The 20710-nt window shown below is 40.8% G+C and overlaps 1 protein-coding gene across 1 annotated transcript in view; it reads left to right on the forward strand.

Annotated features, from left to right (window-relative positions):
* LOC122549486 (regulator of G protein signaling 22-like) overlaps nucleotides 1-20710 on the forward strand; it is a 100591-nt gene that overhangs the window by 46986 nt on the left and 32895 nt on the right. The window contains exons 9-13 of the mRNA XM_087985870.1: nucleotides 7450-7644; nucleotides 8933-9019; nucleotides 12556-12716; nucleotides 13948-14110; nucleotides 18654-18812. Coding sequence (XP_087841996.1) covers nucleotides 7450-7644; nucleotides 8933-9019; nucleotides 12556-12716; nucleotides 13948-14110; nucleotides 18654-18812 — 765 coding nt within the window. The remainder of the gene's footprint in view (nucleotides 1-7449; nucleotides 7645-8932; nucleotides 9020-12555; nucleotides 12717-13947; nucleotides 14111-18653; nucleotides 18813-20710) is intronic.

A 20710-nucleotide genomic window follows, 5' to 3' on the forward strand; every position in this document is an offset into this window, starting at 1 on the left:
TATTATCCAGAAATTATCTTACTCAATGTTTTTTCAGTCACCAAATCACCCATGATGTTTTTTTCAGTCATCATGTTTTCCAATTAATTAATGTGCAAAGCCCATTAAGGGAAATGTAAGAACCCAGCTCATTTTTTAATATCTGACTTGACGTGCTCTTGCACTTTTACCCCCTCTGTCACCAAATCATTCGCAGCATCTCTTCATCTATTAACCAAGAAACCAGCTATTGGACATTTACTAATCAACCTGTTCAGAGATATTATTACACATCTCTGGAGCAAGACTTCGATGTGGGTTTTGGTATTTCTTTCATCCATTAACCACCACCAGTAAATCACCTGTGTTTCCAATTGAATAATTTATGTGCAAAGCCCGTTAAGGGCAATATAGAATTAGAATTAGCCTTTATGAATTAGAATTAGAAGCACCAAAGGTCGGAAGAGGTAGGGAGCTAAATCAAAATAGAGTTGGAAGGGGAAGATTACAGTTTATTTTTACTTATAACAGAAGTGCTCTTACACACAACTGAATGGCTTTCCCACCAGCAAATCACCGTGACTTTATTTTTCCTTTCTTTAAGTATCAACCGCCACCAGTAAATCACCCATGTAGCCAATTAGATATTTACATGCAACGCTCATTATAAACAATGCAAACCATCAACAGAAGGTAGGGAGACTGAGAAGGGACTAAATCAAAATGGAGTTGGAGAAAGAAATAAAGCATTGAATCCTCTCTCCTGGTGCCCATTTCTCTCGAAAGGCCTGGAGAGCATTGGTGGACACTGTGTGCTTCCTCTCCAATGACTTCTGGCAGAATCCAACCCTTTTTTTATTATTAGCTTACTTTTCTAATCAGCCTGTGCAGAGATCTTATTATACACGAAATCAAGAACAGTGATTGCTAGAAAACTGCAGCAGGTCTGACAGCATCTGTGGACAGAAATCAGAGTTAATGTTTCAGGTTAAGTGACCCTTTTTCAAAATTGATGGTAGCTAGGAAAATGCTGTTTTTATGTAGAAGATGGACGGGTGAGGGTAAGGTGTAAATAATAGGTGGAGATAGAGCCCAAAGAGAGAGAAGAACAGTTGGGCAGACAAAGGAGTGGATAATGGTCAGCCTAGGAGAATGAATGCTGCTAATGGGGCTTGTTAGTGGCTAACAGTGGTTGTGTGTTATAGCAGACCATGTGATAACAAGGCCTGGTGTATAGGGTGATTTGGAAGGTTACATTGTACTTTGCTCAAAAACTGCATGCATTCATGTAGAACTCTGAGCTCAAAAACTGCATGAATTCATGTAAAACTCCATTATCTCACTTTTTAGATTAGAATCAATCTAAACACCATGGCATAGACAGAGAACACAGGGGGCTAACACCTTCAACATATTGTCTAGCTATCACCATTGTTAACAGCTAACCTGAGAATGCAACTTTTTTAAAAAACGTTTCGTAATTTACACATGAAAAAAGTGAAACTATCATGGTATCCAAACAGATGAAAGATTTAACAGACAATCAATTTTTCAATATATAATTTCAGTTACATCACACTGTAAATTTTTGCTATAAATTCTGTGTTAGGATTGAGCCCTCCACTATCGTCTGATGAAGGAGTGACGCTCTGAAAGCTAGTGTGCTTCCAATTAAACCTGTTGGACTATAACCTGGTGTAGTGTGATTTTTAATTGGTGTATAGGGGTTGGGGTAAGGATATGGGAGAAGTTGTTTGAAGTTCTAAAACTGTTGAACTCAATATTGCGTCCAGAAGGCTGTAGTGAAAAATAAGGTGCTGTTTCTTCCAGCTTGCACTGAGCTTCGCTGGAGCATTGCAGCAAGCTTGAGACAGAGATATTGGCCAGGGAACAAGATAGTGTGTTGAAGTGTCAGGCAACTGGAACTCAGGGTCTTTTTTACAGACAGAATGTAGGTGTTCTGTGACATGGTCAGTCAGTTTACTTTTGTTTTTCCAGGGTAGAGCAGACCACGTTGTAACCACTGAATGCAGTTGACTAGATTGAATGAAGTGCAGATAAATCACTTGGGCCCTTGGATACTGAGGACAGAGGAAGTAAATGGGCATGTGTTACACCTCACCTTCTGCAGTTGCAGAGGAAAGTGCTATAGAACTCTGAGGTGGAGTTGGTGGTGGGAGTGAAGGAGGAATTGGCCAGGGTATGGTCCTCTGGAAGACTGACAAGGGAGGGGAGGGGAATTAAGTGTCTTGTGGTGGCATCCCACTGGAGGTGGCTAATGGTCCTCTGGATGTGGATGCTGGTGGGATGGTGGGTGAGGATAAGGGGGACCTTACTGCTGTTGTAGGAGGGAAGAGATGACTGAAGTGCGGGAGATGTGTCGGACCCAGCTGAGGGCACTGTCAATTCTGGTGCTGGTTAGTCATAAAACCATAAATAATAGGAGCAGAAATTAAGTCATTCAGCTGATTGAGTCTGCTTCGCCATTCAATCATGGCTTTCTCCTCGTAACCCTTAATCCCCTTGATACTCAAGAACCTATCTATCTCAGTCTTAAATATACTCAATGACCTGGCCTCCACAGCCTTCTGTGGCAATGAATTCCATAGATTCACCACTCTCTGACTGAAGAAGTTTCTCTTTATCTCTGTTCTAAAAGGTATCCCCTTAACTTTCGGGTCCTGGTCTCTCCTACCAATGGAAATAACTTCCCAATATCTACTCTCTCCAGGCCTTTCAGTATTCTGTATGTTTCAATTAAATCCTCTCCCTCACTCTTCTTAACTCCATCGAGTATAAACCCAGAATCCTCAAACATTCCTCATATGTTAAGCTTTTCATTCCTGTGACTGTTCTCGTGAACCTCCTCTGAACATGCTGCAGGGCCACTATATCCTTCCTGAGATAAGGGGCCCAAAACTGTGCACAATACTCCAAGGGGCATGGCCAGAACCTTACAGAGCCTCAGAAATAAATCCCTGCTTTATATTCAAGTCCTCTCAAAATAAATGCCTTCATTGCATTTGCCTTCCTAACTACTGACTCAACCTGCAAGTTTATCTTGAGATAATTCTGGACTAGAACTCCCAGTCTCTTTGCACTTCTGACTTCTGAATATTCACCCAATTTTGAAAATAGTCCGTACCTCTATTCTTCCTACCAAAGTGCATGACTTCACACTTTCCCTTGTTGTACTCCTTCTGCCACTTCTTTGCCCACTCTCCTAACCTGTCCATAACCTTCTGCAGCCTCCCCACCTCCTCTATACTACCTGCCCCTCTACCTATCTTTTTATCATCTGCAAACTTAGCCAGAATCCCTCAGTTTCTTCATCTAGATCATTAATGTATAAAGTGAAAGGTTGTGGTCCCAACACTGAGCCTCATGGAACACCACTTGTCACCAGCTGCCATCTTGAGAAGGACCCTTTTAACCCCACTCTCTGCTTTCTGCCAGATAGCCAAGCTTCTAGCCATGCTAGTACCTTGCCTCTAACACTATGGGCCCTTATCTTACTCAGTAGCCTCCTGTGCAGCATCTTGTCACAGGTCTTCTTGAAGTCCAGATTGATAACATCCATCGGCTCTCCTTGGTCTAACCTGCTCATCACTTCTTCAAAGAGTTCTAGAAAATTTTTCAAGCATGACCTCCCCTTGATGAAACTATACTGACTACCTTATTTTACCATACACTGCCATGTATTCAGAAATCTCATCCTTCACATTGGATTCCACGATCTTACCCATGAGCAAGGTTATGCTAATCATTCTGTAATTTTCCATCTTTTGCTTTACTCCCTTTTTACACAGGGGTATCACACTAGTGATTTTCCAATCCTCCAGGACTCATTCCGCATTCTAGAAATTCTTGAAAGATCACCACTAATGCCTCAACACAATGCGTCAGCTATCTCCCTTAGAACCCTCACTCCTGCATTTTTGAGATATCACTCATTTCTTCCATTATAAAAACTGACGCAAAGTCATTATTCAGTTCCTCAACCATTTCCTTGTTGCTTACTACTATTTCTCCAGTATCCTTTTCCAGTGGCCCAATGCCCACTTTTGCCTCTCTTTTGCTCTTTATATTTCTAAAGAAACACTTCCAATCTTTCTTGATATTACTGGCTAGCTTACCCTCATATTTAATCTTCTCCCTCCTTATTTTTTTTTTGTTGCCCTCTGTTGGTCTTTGTAAGCTTCCCAATCCTCTGGTTTCTACTGCCCTTCACCACATTATATGTTTTCTCTTTTGCTTTTTTGCTATCCCTGACTTCCCTAGTCAGCCGTGGTTGCCTCATCCTCCCTGTTGAAAATGTGTTGCTGGAAAAGTGCAGCAGGTCAGGCAGCATCCAAGGAGCAGGAGAATTGACGTTTTGGGCATGAGCCCTTCTTCAGGAAGAAGGGCTCATGCCTGAAACGTCGATTCTCCTCCTCCTAGGATGCTGCCTGACTTGCTGCGCTTTTCTAGCAACACATTTTCAGCTCTGATCTCCAGCATCTGCAGTCCTCACTTCATCCTCCCTGTATCATGCTTCTTTTCCCTCAGGATGAATCTCTGCTGTGTCTCCTGAATTACTGCCAGAAACTCCTGCCACTACTGTTCCACTGTCCTTCCTGCTAGGCTCCTCTTCCAGCCAATTCTACCCAGCTCTTCCCTCATGCTGCTGTAGTTGCCTTTATTTAGCTGTAATATTGTTAATTCTGCTTCTATCTTCTCCCTCTCAAATTGCAGAGTAAATTCAATCTTATTATGATTACTACCTCCTCACGGTTCCTTCATCTTGAGCTCCCTTATGAAGTCTGCCGTATTGACAACACTAAATCCAGTATTACTTGTTCCCTAGTTGGCTCCACCACAAGCTGTTCCAAAAAAAATCTCATAGACATTTAACAATTTCCTTTTCTTGCAATCCACTACCAACCTGACTTTCCCTGTCCACCTGCATATTGAAATCTCCCATGATCACTGTAATTTTGCATTTCCTACACCTCTTTTCTATCTCCTGGTGTATCTTGTGCCCCAGCTCCTGACTACTGTTTGGAGGCCCATAAGTAACTCCAACTATGGTTTATTTTAACTTTGCGGTTCCTCAATGCTAGCCATACAGATTGTACACCACCTGACCCTACTTTATTTCTTACTATTGATTTAATTTCATTTCTTACTAATAAGGCAATCCCACCCCCACTGCCCATCTTTTCGATTGGATGTATATCCTTGAATATTCAGCTTCCAACCCTGATCCCTTTGCAGCCACATCTCCGTGATGCCCACCATATCATACCTGCCAATTTCAATCTGCGCCACAAGCTTATTTACCTTATTGCTTATACTGCGTGCATTCAGATATAACACCTTCAGTCCTGTACTAACTATCCATCTTCTCATTGTCATTCATTTGTCCAGTGTTCTTGAAGTTTAATTATTAATATTTTCCATACACTCTGTTCTATTTGTGTCTGTGCTAGAGATTTTAATAACCTCTCCTTAGTTCTGCAGTCCTATCTCATCCTTTATTTTGGGTTTTCTAATTTCCCCTATAACTGAATCCTCCCCCTACTATTTAGGTTAAAGCCCTGTCTACAGCCTTAGCTATGCGATTCACTAGGACTCTGGCCCCAGCACGGTTCAGATGAAGACCATCCCATCAGAACAGGTCCCTTCCTCCCAGTCCTGGTGCCAATGTTCCATGCATTCAAACCCATTTCTCCCACACCAATCTTTGAGCCATGCATTTACCTGCTTAATATTATTGACCCTGTACCAAGTAACTCATGGCTCAGGCAGCAATCCAGAGATTATTTCCTTTTCGGTTCTGCTTTCTAAATTAGGTCCTAGCTGTTCATACCCCCTTAGCAGAACCTCTGCCCTAGGTAGATCTACGTCATTGGTATCTATGTGGACCACGACCACAGAATCGTTAACCCCCTTCTACAAGTTCCTCTGTAGCCCAGATGAGGTATCCCGAACCTAAGCACCAGGCATTCAACACAACCTTTGGGACTCTCGATCCTGGTCACAAAGAACAGTGATTATGCCTCTAACTATATTGTCCCCAATTACAATTTTTCTCTTCTCTTCCCCCACTTGAATGGCTCCCTGCACCATGGTGCTGTGGTCAGTTGGTTCATCCCCCCAGCAGTCCCCATTCCTGTCCACACAGGAAGCAAGACTCTTGAACTCTTAATCCTCAGTTGAGGAAGAATGTGGACATTTTGGAGGTGCCCTTGTTGAAATTGGCGTCATCAGAGCAGATGCAACAGAAACAGAGGAATTGTGAGAATGGAATAGAATCTTTCCAGGAAACAGAATGTGAGGATGTATACTCAAGGTTACTGTAGAAATCGGTTGGCTTGGAATGGATATTTGTGGCCAGCTTATCTTCTGAAATGGAAACAGAAATAACAAGGAAAAGAAAGGAAGAGTCAAAGCTGGACCAAGTGAAAGTGAGAACGGGGTGAAACTTGGGAGTGAAATTGATAAATTTTTCCAATTCCGAGAGAGGAAAGCAGCATCAATGATATCATCGATATACTGGAGAAATAATTGTGGGTGGCGGCCAGAATAGGATTGGAATGAGGAATGTTCCATGTACCCCGCAAAGGCATAACTGGTGCCCATGGCCTGAAGTTACACACCTCAGGAGCAGCTGCACCTCAAACCTGCGCCTTCTGATCCAGCAGTAGGGACTTTACCACTATATCATAAGAGGGCCCTAAAAATTACAAATTGCACTTGAGCCAAGTTGAAATTGAACTTACAAACTTCCGACCTGTAGTCCATTGCTCCACTAGCCCCATCTATAGAGTTCAAATCTTGAGTACAAAGTCCAATGAGCATCATCTGCTTTTAATCAACTCTGGAGCTGTTCTGTTTTACCTTGACATGGACCTCCATTTCCAATGTTGGTGCTTTGTGCCTGCACAGTAAACTCCTGTTCTGTGGTAGGGCACAATTATAGAGATGCACAGTTATGGAATTATACACACTTCTATTATTACCAAATGACATCAGCTTTCTCTTTGCACATGTGTACTGTTTTCACCACTCAGAGATGGCATCTATGTGTTTATCAGTCTTTATGAGTCAGGACTAACTCTGCAATCCAAGAGTAAATATTATCATTTATGATGAAAATGCAAATTGTTTGTACCATTTCAAAAAAACCCCACTAATATCCAGTAGTTGGGTATTGAGTTTCTGTGCTGCAAAAGGTTAATATGAATATGTAAATAAGATAGTCTACTTCATTGTTGGCAAATGGTGTAACACAATTACTGGAAACCTGTTCTCTCCAGCAGCGTTGTGATAGAGGTGAAGTACTGTCCTATACATAGTTAATATTTATTATGAGAATTTAAAAAACAATTATTTGCCAACAATCAAGACTCTTGCAATCTTAATAATTAGAATAACAGCATTTCCATCAGCAAACTGACATTTCCATGATTCGTTCACTTGTTTCAGTTCATTTTTGCAACATACACTATTGAAGAGGCCCCAGCAGACATCCAAATGGATGCAGAGAACAAGAAAGAGATCTATAGCAAACTAGATCCACCATTTGAAGAGCTCTTTGATCAATTAGAGGAACACATTCTTATCTTGCTACTGGTGCCTTGGATCCAAATGATTGAAGCGGAAATGGCAAGTTATAGTAAGGTAGGTCAATACATCCAACTGCTTTCTTGGATGAGTTTTTCCAAATGGTCCATTTCATTTTTTTACTCAGTATTGTATCAGATACATATGCTTTAACACCCCACATTTTATATTTGTTCTTTTTTCTCCATATCATAAACAATTTTGTGAAAGGCAAAATGGGCAGAGATGTGTTCTGTAGTCAACCAGCAGTGACAGTGTGACAGTGTAGGTACTCAGAGCCCTCCTTATGATGAAACGGCTGCTCTCCAACTGCCAATATGACTGAAATGAGCTTTGAATGCATAATGCTCAGAGACTCACTAGTAAGTCTGTACATGTTAATGGCTTATTTAAAGGGTCACAATATATGATCTCTGGAGTCAGATCTGGAGAGAGATGGTTTTTGTTGAGGTTCATCCCAAGCAGCTCCATGATGTAGGACTCTGCTCTATGGTCTGTTCCCTGGGATGCACACTGAGACAAAGATCTGGAGGATCATCAACCAGTAAAAGATGTTTTATGGTCTGCCCAAAACTCCAAGGTATTCCAGTGTAAAGGGTTGACTATGATTGTGTGCTGCAGACTGGCACATTCCAAAGCCCAGGGCTACATGCTATAGGATGCAGCTTGGGGCTGCCAACGCTGATGTCTTTCTGCCAAAGTATAGCAGAAATCAGTTGTCAGACCCCTCAAAATAAATATTTTGTAAATACTTTCTTCCTCTATCGTATAAAACAGCCTTGTTATTTGCACAGTAGATCTGTGTGATGTAAAATTCCAATGTATCATTTCTGTTTCTTTTTCCTTGTTGGAAAGGTTGTGCAGAACAGAATGATAACCTTTTGTATATACTGTACTTATACATTATTTGTAAGAAAAATCATCTATATGTTTGCAAATCAAAAAATGTCCTCTGAGGAAGAAGGGTAGAAAGATTAACAAGCAATCTCCTGATAATACTGCACAAAACAGTATAGCACAAACAGTTGAATATTTGTTCTGACAGTAACAGACAGTCACTGATCAGAAAAATATACAAATTTTTCAAATGATCTTGGTGCACACTTTCCCTCCTGTTCAGTCTCTAGTTTGCATAAATTCTCCACTTAACCTGTGGTATGGCTGTCACATTATAAGAAAAGCTAGAAATCTGAACCAAACACAAAAAGTGCCAGAGAAACTCAGCAGGTCTGGTAGCATGTGTGGAGAGATACGGAATTAACATTTCAAGTTTCATTTCAATGTTCTTCAGAACATTGTATTTAGTGTTGTTCCTTGCTACTCAGTGAATATCTTTTATTTCTAGGTGACGATGGCAACGAAGATTGAGCGTCTGGACTCAGTATACTACAAGAAGCTTCAGGAATTGCAGAGGAAGTTTCTGCCCAATGAAGTAATTACTTATTTGGTTCTTAAAAAACAGGTTAATTTATAAACAACATAGGAACAGGAGAAGGCCACTTGACACAAAGCCAAGACAGCAGTCACTTTCTAGTTTTTAATTAACTAACCCTCAGTGACAAATGTTTTTTTTTGTATATGATGCTGGAATGTTTTCAGTAATGACCACTCTGAATTTAAACCCAACTTGAACCAACATTCCAAATATTTGATTAGCATCCTGTACTATCCAAAGCCAAAGGCTACAATTTATATTATTTCTATATACTACAGGACTTTTGCCATCCTTGGAGATAGGAACCCTCTACATATTACTGATGTGTAATCATTATTAATGCACCTCACTCTCCTCCACCACCCCAAGAATAACTGGTGCTCTGGTCCTGAGTCAGCCTTTCATAGAGTATGAACAATAGTAACTTCAAAGGCCTTAAATGTCAACTTTGTGAGTGAAGGTGTGTGTGCAATGTGCACTCACCTATCTAACAGTCAGGGTTCGGCTTCCACTTGATGGTTGTAACTTATGTTTCCAGAAAAAAAGTTTGAATAATTAAATGTGTCACCATTTGAAATCCTATTTTGATGTAGGTAGGCCCATTCCACATGTAGATGATCTGCTCGATTATTTTCTTGGTAACAGTGAAGGGCAAAAGAGTAACTATGGAGAGAATAAGGGGTATTAAAGATTGTCTATAAGTGGAGCCACAAGAGACAGATGAGATCCTAAATGAATATTTCTTGTCAGTATTTACTGTTGAGAAAGGCATCGATGCTAGGAAATGTAAAATAAACAAATGTGGCTTGAAAAGAGTCCATATTACAGAAGGTGAGGTGCTGGACATCTTAAAATGCACTAAGGTAGATAAATCCCCCGGGATCTAATGAAATGTATCCCAGAACTTTGTTTGAGGTTAGGGATGAAATTGCAGGGACCATAGCGGAGATTTTTGTGTCACTAGCAGCCACAGGTGAAGTGCCCAAAGATTGGAGAGTGGCAAATATTGTATCATTATTTAAGAAAAGCTGCAGAGAAACACCTGGGAACTATAGATTGATGAGCCGAATGTCTGTGGTGGGTAAGTTCTTAGAAGGGATTCTGAGACACAGGATCTACAGGCATTTGAAGAGTCAATGTCTCATTTGGGATAGTCAGCATGGGAAATCATGTCATATGAATTTGATTGGGTTTTCTGAAGGGGTGACATGTGGCCAATGTGGTAGACATCGTCTATATGGTACTGCATGGAATTCAGGGAGAAGTAGCCATTGGATACAAAATTGGCTTGAAGGTAGAAGACAAAGGGTGGTGGTAGGATGTTTTCTTTTGAAACTGGAGGCCTGTGAGCAGTGGTATGCCATAGGGATTGGTGCTGGGTTTACTTTTATTTGTCAATAATGTAAATGATTTGGATGAGAATTTTGGAGGTATGCTTAATAAATGTGCAGATGACATCAGTATAGTGGCAGTACAGTGGATAGTGAAGAAGGTTATCTGAGAATACAGCAGGATCTTGATCAACTGGGCCAGTGGGCTGAGGACTGGCAGATGGAGTTTAATTTAGATAATGCAAGGTGTTGCATTTTGGTAAATCAAAGCAGCATTGGAGTTACACTGTCAGTGGTTTGGCCCTGGGGAATGTTATAGAACAAAGAGATCTAGAAATATGGGTTTATAGCTCCTTGAAAGTGGAGTCACAGGTAAACAGGGTGGTGAAGAATGCTTCCAGCAAACTTGCTTTCATCGGTGTGAGATTGAGTACAAGAGTTGGGTTCTTGTAGCAGCTGTACAAGATATTGGTAAGGACACATTTAGAGTACTGAGGACAAATCTGGTTGCCCTATTACAGAAAGGATATTATTAAACTAGAAAAAGTGCAAAAAAGTGCCATCTCTACTGAAAGGTTTGTGTTATCAGGAAAGGCTGTATAATATGGGACCTTTTTCCCTCTAGCATAGGAGACTGAGGAGTGACGTTATAGAGGTCGATAAAATCATGAGAGGTGTAGATAAAGTAGATTGCCAAGAGCTTTTCTGCATGGGTAGGGAAATCTAAAACCAGAGGGCATAGGTTTAAGGTGAGAGGGGAGAGATACAAAAGGTTCCAGAGAAGCAAGTTTTCACACAGAGGATGGTGATGTATCGAACAGGCTGCTAGAGGTAGTAGTGGAGGCAAGTACAATTTCATCATTTAAGAAATATTTGGACAGGTACATAAATGGGATCAGTATGGAGGGATATGGACCAAACAAAGGCAAATGGGACTAGTTTAATTGTGAAAACTGGGCAGCATGGACAAGTGAGGTCAAAGGCCCTGTTCCAAACTGTAAACCCCTATGACTGTATGACAGTGATGCAGAATAGGCACATAAACCCTGTTTTCTCTGACAGACTGTATGAAAGCATAATCCTGAGAGATAGCTGTCACTATTCATATTCCAACTGTAACTGATTAGCACATTCTTTCATCTGCAACAGGACTGACATTCAGGCAATTAAGAGGGTCAGGATTTCCTGTATTTGGGCTTGGTTCACTGAGTATCCAGGAGAAGGATAGGACTGCAAATGCTCGATATTTTAGAGTCAAAAAGTGTGGCATTGGAAAAGCACAACAGGTCAGGCAGCATCCAAGGAACAGGAGCATCGATGTTTCGGGCATAAGCCCCTCATCAAGAATGTGATGAAGGAATGATCATGAAGCCCTGATAAAGGGCGTACACCTGCAACATTGACTCTCCTGCTCCTTGGATATTGTCTGACCTACTGTGCTTTTCCAGCACCACACTTTTCATCACTGAGTATCCAGTGTGTTGAAGACAAGCAGTGAGAAGAGTCCATCATAACTGCACAAAACAAGTTACCAGGCTTGGGCTCCGGCTGCAGTAGGAGCAGATGGGGAAGGAAGCTGCACTAGGAGCAGGGTATGGGAAGGCCTGCATTGGGACTGTATGTGGGGTGGCCTTCAGAGCGAGGATGGTGTTGGGAGGCCTCCACAAGGAGCAGGGTGTGGGAAGGCCTGAATTAGGAACAGGGTGTGGAGAGACCTGCGCAAGGAGCAGGGCATGGGAAGGCCTGCGCAAGGAGCAGGGTGTGGAAAGGCCTGCACAAGGAGCAGGGTGTGGGGAGGCCTGCACCAGGAGCAGGGTACGGGAAGGCCTGCACAAGGGCAGGGTGTGGGGAGGCCTGCACTAGGAGCAGGCTGTGGGGAGTCTGCACTGATAGTCAGCCTATTTTTGCTTGGGAGAGATGGGAAGATTAAAGGAAAATTGAGAAATCACAGGGTGTGTGGGGAAGAGAGAGGGAGACTGCTAGGAGAGAACAAACTAAATTCATTTTATCCAGTTGTGCAAGCTACATCATTTTGCATCCGGCAGTGCCATCTTTAGACAGGCAGTTGTTTGTTGTCACTTGAGATTGACTTCAGTTTCCTTTCCGGTCTTGCTGCCACTTAGAGGTAGCATTTCTAAGAAACTCAGCCAGTTAATGAAGCTAAATCTGTCATGTTACCAGTGTTTTCAATCTTCTTTGCAGTTTCCTGTTCAATCAGCTAGCCAAGAAGAAATTTTGGAGGATCCCAGGACCTCATGGAAATTTGTTCCACAGCAATTCAAAGATTATTCATTTCAAACGCTTCTTCACAATCGCTTAGAACTTGACCAATTTCAGATATTCCTTAAAGAAAATTTAGCAGAGTAAGTGTCGAAGAATGTTTATGTAACACAAAACAGTGAATGTTATTGTAAGGGGGGAGGGGTTACAGGGAATGCCGCACGATGTAAACTTTCTCATACAGGCATGGCAAGTCTTTGTTAGCTATCCTGATTGTGGTGAGTGTTTGTATATAGAATCATCGTTTTAGCACATTTGCAAACATTAACATGTCACATTGCCATCAGACTATTTCTTGCATAACCTCTCTACTCAACTGTTGCATGTTCCAATCAGTCATGCACTCTAGAACCACTGAGATACATGCCCAATGATAAACTGTTTCACTTTTCTTTAAAGGCAAATCATAATGGCTTGGTAAAAGAGGAAGAACTGTTTGTCATATTCCATGTTTTAATGTTTATGGCAGTTACCAAGTCTTTTCTGGAGCAGTGTGGTATATTTTAACATGGTTTATGGTTTTGCATTATTTAGAAAACCAAGTATTCTTCTGTTTGTTCAGAACTTTTTGATAACAATGAATCCAATGGAAATTCACAAAAATGTTATTATAGTAAACCTCCTGTTATCCGGCATGTATGGGGCAGGCAGTTGGGAGAGATGGGTGGCAGTGCCGGTTATGTGAATCTGATGGTTCCATGAAAAATATTCTTGTGGACACCCAACACTTCAATATTTTTTGAATAGAAGAAAATCTTAAATCTAAATGTCAAAGGGACAGTGCAATTTACTTGCTGTGTTCTGGAAACTCTGACAATATTTCACCAGAGTCATCACCAGAACTAGCACTTGTATCTTGAGCAGCAGCAGCAGCAGATGTTGAAGGGTGAGGAGTTGGGGATCACAAATTCAACTAGCCATACTGTAATGGAGCCTGCATGCAGGCAGTGCTGATAGTGGTGCCTAGAGAACTGCTACATAGTGCATGAATATACGTGCATTGAAACTTGGCGCACCAAGTTCAAACAGATGTTTTTGAAGAAACTATGCAAAAATGGTAATTTTTTAAAAAGTGTTTACCAGTTGCATGAGAATTCTTGTTGCCTGAGCACCAGATAACAGAGTTTGCTGTATTTCAATATGATTCCAAATCCAAGGCTAATGGTTGTTGTTACTGTGCAGTAAATACTCTAAAACATGATATGCCACCCCCATCTTAACTTGATGCAGTAATAAAATTGCAGTCCTTATTGCTTTGATAATTTTTTTAACAATGCAGTATTGTCAATATATGGAAAACTGCCTTTCTTCTAGCATGGATCTCAACTGCTGGCTGGACATTGAACACTATGTAAATATATCTCGCCATGAAAAAGACAGTAAAAATATCAAATCCAAAGATATCATCAACAAATATATGAATCGAAAGTATTTCTTTGGACTCAGCAGCCCTGCTACAAAACCACAACAGGAAGAGGTAATTGCCTAAATGTTTTAGTGCTTCAGTCTGAGATTCAAGGTATTGGGAAGATAACATTTAAATATTCTAATCAAAGTGGTTTGCAGATGATTGCTTGCCTACCTAGTTTCTTGCCATGTGCAGGTCTTCAGCTTTCACTCTGCAATAATGGATTTCCTGAGAATCGGGTATTTTGACTGCTTCATAAAGGCAATTCAGGAGGTAAATTCGTCCACCCCATGTTCCCACTAACGGTATCTACTTAGAGTCATAGAGATGTACAACACGGAAACAGACCCTTCGGTCTAACTGCTTTTCCAAAATGCAGCATCTCACATTTATCTAAATTAAACTCCATCTGCCACTCCTCAGCCCAATGGCCCATCTGATCAAGTTCCTGTTGTACTCTGAGGTAACCTCAGACTACTCAAAGAGTGTCAGGGGACTCAAGTTGGTGTATAAATAGGTTTTTAATTCAGTTTGTGGGAAAATATATAAGCTCTAGTTTGCAAGAGAATATATGAGAGAGAAGTACATTGTTTAATACATTAATAAAGTAACATGTGAAGTTATAAGAATTGACTCCTCTCTGCACACACCAGCAGCCAGCAATTGCTGGATTCAGACAGCAGCTGGTGGTCACTGTCCACTACATCTCCAATTTTGGTGTCATCTGCAACCTAATCTAGTCCCATTTGTCAGCACCCGGACCATTTCCCTCTAAACCATTCCTATTCATACACCCATCCAGATGTCTTTTAAATGCTGCAATTGTACCAGCCTCCACCACATCCTCTGGCAACTCATTCCATACATGCACCACCCTCTGTGTGAAAATGTTGCCCCTTCGGTCTCTTTTATATCTTTCCCCTCTCACCCTAAACCTATGCCCTCTAGTTCTGGACTTTGTCTATTTATCCTATCCATGCCATGATTTTTAAAACCTCTATATGGTCACCCCTCAGCCTCTGACACTTCAGGGAAAACTGCCCCAGTTTATTCAACCTCTCCCTATAGCTCAAATCCTCCAACCCTGGCAACAGTCTTGTAAATCTTTTCTGAACCCTTTCAAGTTTCACAACATCCTTCCGACAGGAAGGAGACAGAATTGCACACAAGGTTCCAAAAGTGGCCTAACCAATGTCCTGTACAGCTGCAACATGACCTGCTAACTCCTGTACTCAATACTCTGACCAATAAAGGAAAGCATACCAAACACCTTCTTCACTATCCTATCGACCTGCGACTCTACTTTCAAGGAACTATGAACCTGCACTCCAAGGTCTCTTTGTTCAGCAACACTCCCCAGGACTTTACCATTAAGTGTATAAGTTGTGCTCTGATTTGCTTTTCCAAAATGCAGCATCTCACATTTATCTAAATTAAACTCCATCTGCCACTCCTCAGCCCAATGGCCCATCTGATCAAGTTCCTGTTGTACTCTGAGGTAACCTCAGACTACTCAAAGAGTGTCAGGGGACTCAAGTTGGTGTATAAATAGGTTTTTAATTCAGTTTGTGGGAAAATATATAAGCTCTAGTTTGCAAGAGAATATATGAGAGAGAAGTACATTGTTTAGTACATTAATAAAGTAACATGTGAAGTTATAAGAATTGACTCCTCTCTGCACACACCAGCAGCCAGCAATTGCTGGATTCAGACAGCAGCTGGTGGTCACTGTCCACTACATCTCCAATTTTGGTGTCATCTGCAAACTTACTGACTATACCTCCTATATTCACATCCAAATCATTTATATAAATGAAAAGAGTAGTGAACCTAGCACTAATCTTTGTGGCACTCCACTGGCCTCCAGTCTGAAAAGCAACTCTCCACCACCATCCTCTGTCTTCTACTTTTGAGCCAGTTCTGTATCCAAATGGCTAGTTCTCCCTATATTCCATGAGATCTAACCTTGCTAACTATTCTCTATAATCTGGCAATCTCACTGACCTTCAACATGGGTCTTCTCTTCCTATTAACTAGTGGTTCAGAAAGCTTTGGTTCTCCACACCATGCCACCATACAAGATCTCCAAACTCCAAGCACAATCAGGTCCCCAACAAGAGACCTCCAATCCTCCAACACACACACCTTGACATCCAATTCCACTCCCACTACACTCTCAACCTCTAATCTGTTATCTCACCACTCCCCCTAAATCTTCAATCTCTGATAGGTGCCCTGGCAAGATATTTCACACTGCTTCTGTAAAGGCCCGTGAAATCAATAAAATTGTTTTGATACTTGTTTGAGTCCAGTGACCACCAGCTGCTGTCTGAATCCAGCAATTGCTGGCTGCTAGTGTGTGCAGAGAGGAGTCAATTTTTATAACTTCACATGTTACTTTATTAATGTATTAAACAATGTACTTATCTCTCATATGTTCTCTTGCAAACTAGAGCTTATATATTTTCCCACAAACTGAATTAAAAACCTATTTATACACCAACTTGAGTCCCCTGACACTCTTTGAGTAGTCTGAAGTGTCAGCAGTTTTTATATACTGAGCATTCCTAGTCCCTGTCAGCAACTGATACCTCTGTGTCTCTGCACCTCCTGGCTAACATTTCATTTTCAGGAGCATGTCTCTGACTGGTTCCCTTATCTCTCTCTGTGCTGCAGCCTGGCTAACGATGAATTGAAATATTTTCCTAATTGCTACAGACTAGAAATGCAGAGGAGCAACAGGTGCCCAAATATTCAAATGACTAAAAGCTAGTCACCATGTCCAAAAATATTCAGAAAGGCTATTGCAATGGTGAATTTTACCTCAAGTTGGCTTGGATACAAAGGATGGAAGTTACTCTCCGGTTGAAGATAGGTGTGTTGTGTTCTGTTTTGGGCACCACACTGCTGGAAGAGTACAATGGCCTTAGAAAGAGTCCAGCAATGATTCATTGGAATTATACCATAGCTTCTGCTGAATTTTAAGGTGTATTTGATAAATTTGCATTGTATTCCTTTGAGTTTAGAAGGTTGAGGGAGTGACTAAAATACTGACAGTATTTATTATGACTGATACAGAAAAAGTCTATTTCTTGGAGTGAGGAAATTCAGAACATGTGGACAAATAAGACCTTTAAGAAGTGACATCAACAACTGGCTATGGATACTGGGTCAGGTGAAATTTTCAGATCTAAGATTGGCATTTTAAAGAAAAATTATGATATCAAGAGATGAGAAAAAAAGGTGGGAAAATTGAGTTGAAGATTAGTTATGCTCTAAAGGAAAGGTAGGCTCAGATTAAGGGTCTTAATGACCTACTCCTACTTCTCTGTTTGCTTAGCAATCATTCTAGAAACAAATGATGTTAGTCTGGAGATGGGACATTAGATTATATTCTAGTTCTAGAGCAAAAATTATACAAAATGACAGGGAAATTAGAATACAAGAGTGAGTAATATGAAAAGCAGTTGTGATATGGGAGATATTAAAACTATTAAAAAGCATTGCTTTAACTCATTGAATAGTTTTTAAGTGCCAATGGAGTGATGAATATTCAGGAACAAAGCTTAAAGGCCCCTAATAATTGACTATGCCTAATTTAGTTTAAAATTTAAAACAAATCCATTAAACTGTAATATGAGGAGATCAGGATTTTTTGGGGGGAATTATTAATGCCTTCCCCCAAGTCTGAGAGTACTGTTCTTCCAACACATGATGATTGACTTCCTTAGGAAGTCACTTGAAATCCTTAACATTTTGCTTCCTCAGATCTAATTTTTTATATCTCTGTCACTTTAATGATAAAGTAACACAGATCAGAAACTCTAAGTTCTGTTTACCTAATGCTCCTCAGTCTCCTCACAAGATATATATCCAATTAGTAAGTATAGACTGTTGGGTAATTTCATAAATTTTCAATCTTGATGTACTGGGTAACACATACTGGGAATTCAGGGACTTTGTATTCACGCAAGTCAATGGATGTAAAATCATTGAAGCATATGGTAAAGGTGGGAGAGTGTGTGCTCACGTTTTTTTCTAAGTCCTCTCTGCATGCAAACTACATCAAAGGCAGGAATTCATACAATTCAGTATTGCTTGCGAGGGGATTATAGATAAATATAGAGGATTTGTTTTGGTGGAAAATAAATATTAGCAAACTTTGATGTTCTACATGCCATCTGACTTTCCTTGCTATTGCTTTCAATGGAACACCAAATTGGTGGGATACCAATGGTTCAGGCTTACCACCTGCTTTTCCTCACTCCTGGAAGTTAAAGTCAGATCCTAAGGTTTTGACCTCTCCCTGCATAAGTATTCTCATTGTTTTTTTTATGAGAAATGCAATGTTTTATAATTAATAGGAAATCTGAAACTTCAGATAATTAACTGCTTAGAGATAAATACAACGTATTGAGCTTCATGTACCAAGACCACATATTGGGAATTTGAGTCCACGCAATTATTGTTAATAGGTGCAAAGTCACACACCCACGAATTTACAACTAAAGCTTTGTAACAGAAGTACAAGTGCATAATATTGTGGAAGAAAAGTGTTTAGTAGTAAACTTCAGCAAAAATGAAGAAACATAAATATAATTCTTCTATCTAGGTGTTGGCATTGGCTGGTGGACAAGAAAATTTGCTCCACAATCTGTTGTCTTCAGAAGTTGCACTGGAGGTGCAAAGATATGCAAAAGAACGTATGGAAAGACAATGGCTGCCAATGTTCCTATCCACACCAGAGTTTGCTGAAACTAATCAGATTCGGGTAGGTTAGTCCTGCATTTGACAAAACTGTTTTACCAAACTTCAAAGTCAATACTAAGGGTCAGATTTTATGAAGTCAGTGAGATTCTGTGGATGACAGATGAGGCCCAGATGCAGCGATTCAGCCCCCATTTCCAACAGGCCTAAACTTGTCAGTGAGGGAAGGGGTGGCATTGGTGTCACACAGGTGGGAAACCCAACTCAGGGCCATCAAAAGATCCCATTTTGGCTGTTTTGGCTGATCTTTGAAATGATCCTTGATCATAGCGTAGGAGTTACAAATTGATGAATAACATGTAAATATTCTTAAGGGTAGGTAAAGTCTGTCTAAATATCTAAATTTGAAGCTTTTTCTTTAAATCCAACACATCTTAAATGTGATTTTAAAAAGGCTAAAACTGGCAGAAAGAGTTAATTAAAACACTGTCTGCTGGACTGATTTGATTAACAAGCTCTTAGTTTGAACAGAAAATTACCATTTTTTCATGTAGTTTCAATCAGGTTCATTGTATATATTTCCCAAGGCTTGTTATGGTGTTGGAATGAATGCCTACCTGAGTTTTAAAAGGTTTGGCAGCAGCTTTGAAGTTCATAACTAGATTGACAGTTTGAAGTAGACAGGCAGGAGGCTGGAAGAACACAGCAAGCCAGGCAGCATCAGAAGTCGTCGTTTCAGGTGTAACCCTTCTTCAGGACTGGGGTGGGTGTAAGGGGAGTTGCCGATAAAGAGGGTGGCTGTGGCAAGGTGGTGAAATGGGGATTGATGAAGACAGATTTTTTTTAATAACAGATTAACAACTTGTGGTTTTAAAGCTTTGAATGGGTTTCACAAATGATAGTTTGTCAGGAATTCAGTTTGTCAGTAAAGGATACCACCACCTACCATAGTCAGTCAAGGGTTTATCTGATTACAGTACGGAGGTTGGTCAAGGTCATTCAGTCACGTGATCCTTCCAATAACTGGGGATCATTGACTCTGCTGTATTGCTGCATAGGGATTGGGGCCTGGTCAGTCCTGCAGGTCAGGCCCAACCAGTTTGATGATTATACATCAGAGTCACAGAGATAAATAGCACGGAAACAGACACTTGAGTCCAACTCATCCATGTCAATCAGGTATTCTATATTAATCTAGTCCAATTTGCCAGCATTTGGCCATATCCCTCTAAACTCTTCCTATTCACATACACATCCAGATGCCTTTTAGATGTTGTAGTTGTACCAGCCTCCTTCACCTCCTCTGGCAGCTCATTCCATATATGCACCACTGTATGAAAAATTTATCCCTTAGATCCCGTTTAAATCTTTCCACTCTTACCTGAAATCTTTGCCCTCAAGTTTTGGACTCCTTTACCCTGGGCAAAAGACCTTGACTAGTCACCCTTTCCAAGGCCCTCATGATTTTACAAACCTCTATAAAGTCACCCCTCAGCTTCTGCACTCAAGGGAAAACAGCCCCAGCCTATTCAGCCTTTTCCTATCGGTCAAACCCTCCATACCTGGCAACACCTTTGTAAATCCTTTCTGAACCCTTTCAAGTTTCACAACATCCTTCCCTTAGCAGAGAGACCAGAATTGAATGCAGTATTCAAAAAGTGGCGTAACCAATGCCCTGTATAGCCGTAACATGACCTCCCAACTCCTATACTCAATGCACTGACCAATAAAAGCAAGCATACCATATGCCTTGTTCACTACCCTGTCTGCCTGTGATTCTGTTTCAAGGAGCTATGAACCTACACCCCAAGGTCTTTTTGTTCAGCAACACTCCTCAGGATCTTACCATGAAGTGTATAAGTCCTGCCCTGATTTGCCTTTCCAAAATGCAGCACCTCACATTTACCTAAATTAAAATCCATCTGCCACTCCTTGGCCCATTTGCCCATCTCGTTAAGGTCC

Source organism: Chiloscyllium plagiosum, unplaced genomic scaffold (genome assembly GCF_037043375.1).
Source record: "Chiloscyllium plagiosum isolate Xiang-an unplaced genomic scaffold, Cpla_swu_hap1 HiC_scaffold_4, whole genome shotgun sequence".
Classification (NCBI taxonomy): Eukaryota; Metazoa; Chordata; class Chondrichthyes; order Orectolobiformes; family Hemiscylliidae; genus Chiloscyllium; species Chiloscyllium plagiosum.